The following is a 5427-nucleotide window of genomic DNA, read 5'->3' as shown; positions in this document are numbered from 1 at the left end:
GTGGAGGTATTGGTTGGATACTTGGTAGAAGTGTTTGTTTGGTACTTGGTAGATGTGTTTTTTCGATACTCAGTAGATGTGTTTGCATTTTTGTATTTCCCACAGGAACTTGTTGCACTCGTTCATGACTCTGTTCCAGTTGCTAACTTTCGACCATTGGCATGACTTGCTTGAAAGTATTTTGAATTCAACAAACATGAGTAAGACAATTCCCGTCATCTTCATCTTTGCATGGATCATTTCGGCCAGCTTTGTCTTTTTGGCAATCTTCACCGGAACTCTGGGTGCGTACTCTACTTTTTTTATGCTTTGATTGAATGGTTCTCTGAATGAACCCATTGAACATGGGAAAGAGGGAGGTGCTCTTCGGGTTATATTTATAAGCCAAATGAGGCATTTTTACTGTAAGTGGATAGTGACTGCTAATGTATTTGTTTTCTTGACTATTTTTGAACAGGACACAGCCTTCAACTGGCTAAGGGGGCGACTGCTCCGATATTGGGTTGCGGGGTTGTGGGGATGGAGTTGGGCTGTCTGGAGGTAAATGTGGTGGCATAGGTGGCAGAGGTGTGCGACCAGTATCTTCTGGGATTGTGCTTCCTGATGGAACACGACTGTCAACTAGACCATGGGTGAGGTCACATGTGGTTGGGTACTGAGAGGCTGCAGTTGGTCGGACTGGGGGATGTCGAGGAGGCACAGGGGATGTGGCTGGAGGTGCCATGCACTGTGACTGTGCCTCCCAGATCCGAGGCCGTGGTGATGGCTGAGATGGCAGCAGGTGCTCACCACATTGGCCTGCTTGAGCTAGTTGAGCCGTAGTCCTCACAGGAGGCCGAAGGATTGATGGTGTGTCGCACCCTCGTGTACACTCGTGGGCCCATGTTGGCATATCTGCATGTTGGAACGTATATACGTACATTTCGATTTCTATAAAAGTGAAATGTCCGTTTGTTTGTTACTTGCAAAATCGAAGATTTTTCAAGTATATTGGTCGGTTGCGTTTATGGTTCTGTCTGTTTGTCTGTTTTTGTCACCGGCCTACAGGTCACGATTCTAAACTGATTGTCACAAAACTTCACGAAGTTGTATAGGTCGTCCCAATTGAGAATCCATGACCTTGCTGATTGATTGATTCCATGACCTTGCTGATTATTTGGAGCAGGCCGATTGGTCTGTAGTAGCAAGGATCTGTTTTTGCACATTTTTGCAGTAGCAAGCAGAGCGGGATTTTCAGACCTGTGGGCTGATGCCGTCTGGTCCAGTTGCAGAATCAGAGTAGAGATTTCACAAAAACTTCTCCACCTTGTCAGGAGAGAAGGACACAGAGTCCAGGAGCAGTTGGGTTCGACTGGGTAAGGTGGGAACAGAGAGAGATGGGTTTTGGACACAAGATTTTGAGGCAAACACAGAGTTGAGGCATTCGGCTTTTTCACGTGCGGTGTCAGCTGTGTAGCCATTTGAGGTAAGGAGGGGAACAAAACCCAGAAACAGACTTGGCCAGACACAACCAGGATTTGGAGGAGGGAGACAGGTTTGAGTGTTCAGTCTTGAGAGTCGAGAGATATTGTTTCCTGGCTATCCTGAGGGTAGACACACACTTGTTCCAAGCTTTGTGAAAGGAACTGAGATTACCTTCAGTTGGATTAGCCTTCCATGAGGTGAAGGCAAGTTGCTTCATGGCAACTGCCTCACCATAAGCTTCAGTGTTCCATGGATGGGAGGAAGAATATGACAACTGAAGATGAGATGGGATAAATCTGTGCATGCGAGAGACAGAGCAGTTTACTTTCGAAGAATTCCCAGGAAGAGTTGATGTCAGAGGCAGTAGAGATGGGAGACCAGTCCAGATGATTGATGGCTGCTTGAAGACCGTGCCAGTCAGCCTGAGTGAAGTGCCAGACTCGTCGGCACTGAGGAGGCTCTCTGAGAATGGCCAGAGAGATGTCCACTTTAACAAACAAATGATCAGAAGAACCAATTGGAGCCGAAGAAGAGCAGCAGACATTTGCAGGGAAGTTAGTCATAACCAAGTCTAGAAGAGAAGATACTCCATTGACTGAGATCCGGTTCGGGAAAATGACAGATTGTGTCAGTCCCAGCGAGTCGCAGAAGTCCTTTGCTGAGGTGCCATGGCTGGTGTGAGAGGAACCCACACCCAGCCAGCTGGCATGATGACAGTTGAAGTCACCACTTATGAGGAAGAGAGAGTTGGGATGAGTGGATAGAAGTTGGTCCACTTTGTCAGACAGGGAGATGTATGTTGTGAAAATGAACCAAGTCCACAATTTTGTCCCATAGGTAGGTTTAATATCAATCAGATCTCTGGCATCATCCTGTAAAATACAATCATGCAATATATATATCAGGATCTTGGCATCAAATAGGAAGGATCGATTATATTAGTCAATGCAAGCAAGCCTAGAATATGTGCGGGTACGTACCATTCAAGTCTACATGTCATAGTATAATGTCGCAGGAGTGGCCCCGAGTCGCGGACGTCCGAGGTCTTTTCGACGCCTCTCAGCGGTTTAAGTGAGCATCACACCTGGGTTCAACTTTGATACAATGCAGCACATGATACATTTTCACTACATTCTCCCCGCCGTTAGAACTTCACTGCCGCTAGGCAGGAAGCAAGCGTGCATCAGCATTAATTGATTGGGGATGTCATTCCATGTCAGTCAGTCCATCCGTAGCGGTCAGGGTGGCAAATTACCCTGCCAGCACGGGTTCGGAAACTACCGGGTACGACGTCCCCAAGCCCGGAGTCCCCTGCTTCGGAGTAGCCGCTGGAGGCAGGTGTCGGAGGGGGCACCTCAGTGCCTTCATGCAGGGGTGTATCTGGCGAAGGGAGGGACGGCAGGTGTTACCGAGGCGCACTCGTAGCCTGGTTAGCAATCATTTCCCAGATATAGATGTACCGAGGAGGAAATCCCAAACAAGAAGATATCGAACAAGCAAGCAGTGTTCATCCCAGGGTGAAGACGTTGAGCCCATGGGTCTCAATAGTCTTACAGTGAGGTCGTCGGCACAGTAGCTAGATTGGATAACGTGTACCTTGTCGAAGAGCGAATTGCCATTTGTCGCAATGCAGCACATTACAGTAAGATGTGCTGATGTGTAAGATGTGTAAGATGTGTAAACAGCACATTACAGTAAGCCTCCACGTCGGCCTGTACCTGACTAGGCTCCCAAGGGTTCATGGTCGATCCATGTTAGGTCCATGTCATGGAATAATAGCGAGGTCAGGGGTACACATCGAGGGAGAGAGAATCGATGAGAGCCATTCGGAGCCAGAACGAGAGTTACCCGATACCGGCAGCGGCCCTTTTGAAATCCATTGCCCATCGCTGCCACGGTCTAGTAGCCCTGACCAGCGTCCCTATGGGAGGGTTGTAAACCGGTCGTTCGCCGACCCGGCGAACGTCCTCAACCGAGTATGGCAGATTACGACTACACACAAAGTGATCAAAACGCGCCTCCCCAGGACGTTACTTAGTGTCGCGCAAAGCGCGCAGAACCTCCGCGATTCATACTCCCCCGTTCATCTCGAAACGCAGACGGCATATCTCGTCCCGTCCTGATAGACGGCATATCTCGTCCCGTCCCGATAGACGGCATATCTCGTCCCGTCCCGATAGACGGCATATCTCGTCCCATCCCGATAGACGGCATATCTCGTCCCGTCCCGATAGACGGCATATCTCGTCCCGTCCCGATAGACGGCATATCTCGTCCCGTCCCGATAGACGGCATATCTCGTCCCGTCCCGATAGACGGCATATCGCACGGATGCGATGTCAGTGTACCGTACCCGAACCTAAATTGTCCTTAGAGGTAAAGCTCGGCGGAACGAAGAAGATCGGCTATACCACATTTGCCAAACATCCATCCATCCATTCAATGAATGGCTCAGATCTAGCCGGAACATCCATCCATTCAATGCTGCCATTGAATGGCTCGGATCTAGCAATGTCCCGGATGTATTGTGCATCCATGGATTTTCCTATCGACAAACCGAGAGAATGTTCTAATGTTCTCCCATCCATTCAGTGCCGCCATTGAATGGCTCGGATCTAGCTGGATCGCTACCGAGAGACTCCCCTCACTCAGCCATCCCCCCCCCCCCCCCCTTCCAAGATTGCAGCTGCGCGCTGCGTACCGAAGTCGAGCGACCTTCACAGTCTGGGTCAGAGGGAAATGGAAACGGGCAGCGGCCGGGCGAGGTCTCGAAACGTGTCGTGGAAACGAGCCAAGAGCTCTGACCTAGAAACAACAAGCCCAGAGTCAAGGGCGAACAGGCAGGACGGTGCCTCCGTGGCCTGCTCAGGAGACAAGGGAGTTGGGCGCCACGCTCAATGTTACCATTTCATGAGGTACTCCCAAATGCACCCCCAAATGCCCAATGGTCCTATCGAATAACGGCATGGGTCCCCGTTGAGTGCTAGAAGCCCCGAAGGCCTATGGTCTCAGCGAATAACGGCATGAGTCCCCGTTGAGTGCTTGACGCCCCGAAGGCCTATGGTCTCAGCGAATAACGGCATGAGTCCCCGTTGAGTGCTAGACATGGCGTCGGCGCGACCTCTAGGTACCGCCACGTTATGACACGCACGTTTGTGCTGGGGCGGTCAGGTTGAGTATTTCCTCTATCTGTGGAGTTACTCGGGTACATGGAAACTCGAGGAGACGAACCCCGATGACGACAGCACGTGAAGCACGCAATTATGTTAATGGCGTCGTAGGGCAAACGCGTGATTAGTCGGTGACGTCATCAATTGGTCCGGGCGCGTGCGGGCGGGTTTGACGGCGATTCGCCCCGTCCTCGGATTCCTGGTGCGGAGTTCCAGCTGAGCGGTATCCCCGCACGGAGCAAACGAGCGGGCTCGAGATTGGGGTACTGAATACGAACCCGGTCGACGAGTGGATTGTATACCTAGGGCGCACTGCGTTCGAGGGAAAACCAAAAGTCGAACTCGGCCTGTCGAACCAGCACGGCACGCCGAGTCGAGTGGGCGAGCACGCTGGGCAGCGATAAATTGCACGTCCTGAAGTAGCGTCTCGTTTGATAGCTTTCGGGCCGTGTTTGTCCGGAGTTAGACGCGGGGAATAGTGTCAACAGTGCGGTAGCCATTCCGCTATCACCCGAGCAAAGAGGATGATGGGCGAGACCCATCGCCATGTCAGCGATCATCAGAATACATCGTGCTATGGTAAATGATCATCTAGTCATCTGAATACATCGTGCTATGGTATATGATCATCTAGCTTGATACGACATTCCCCTGCAGTGCCCGAGTGCCGTGAAAGTCTATGAAGATCCCGCTCGACGTCCTTAGAAACTGCCGCCAGACGAGGCTCGCTGCCTGTCCGTTAATCGGGACAGAGATGACGGCGCCGACAAGCCGAACATCCGTGCTGTGGCGA

At 51.1% G+C, this 5427-nt stretch overlaps 1 protein-coding gene across 1 annotated transcript in view; it reads left to right on the top strand.

Annotated features, from left to right (window-relative positions):
- The window catches only part of LOC144889078 (cation channel sperm-associated protein 2-like), a 26870-nt gene extending 26048 nt beyond the window's left edge, over positions 1 to 822 (top strand). Inside the window, exons 7-9 of the mRNA XM_078768906.1 lie at positions 106 to 284; positions 458 to 540; positions 661 to 822. Coding sequence (XP_078625032.1) covers positions 106 to 284; positions 458 to 540; positions 661 to 822 — 424 coding nt within the window. The remainder of the gene's footprint in view (positions 1 to 105; positions 285 to 457; positions 541 to 660) is intronic.
- The last annotated feature ends 4605 nt before the right edge of the window (positions 823 to 5427 follow it).

The sequence above is a fragment of the Myxine glutinosa genome, unplaced genomic scaffold (genome assembly GCF_964187855.1).
Source record: "Myxine glutinosa unplaced genomic scaffold, kmMyxGlut1.1 SCAFFOLD_695, whole genome shotgun sequence".
NCBI lineage: Eukaryota > Metazoa > Chordata > Myxini > Myxiniformes > Myxinidae > Myxine > Myxine glutinosa.
The sequence above is the reverse complement of the archived record's forward strand: the minus strand, read 5'-3'. Positions and strand labels throughout refer to the sequence as shown.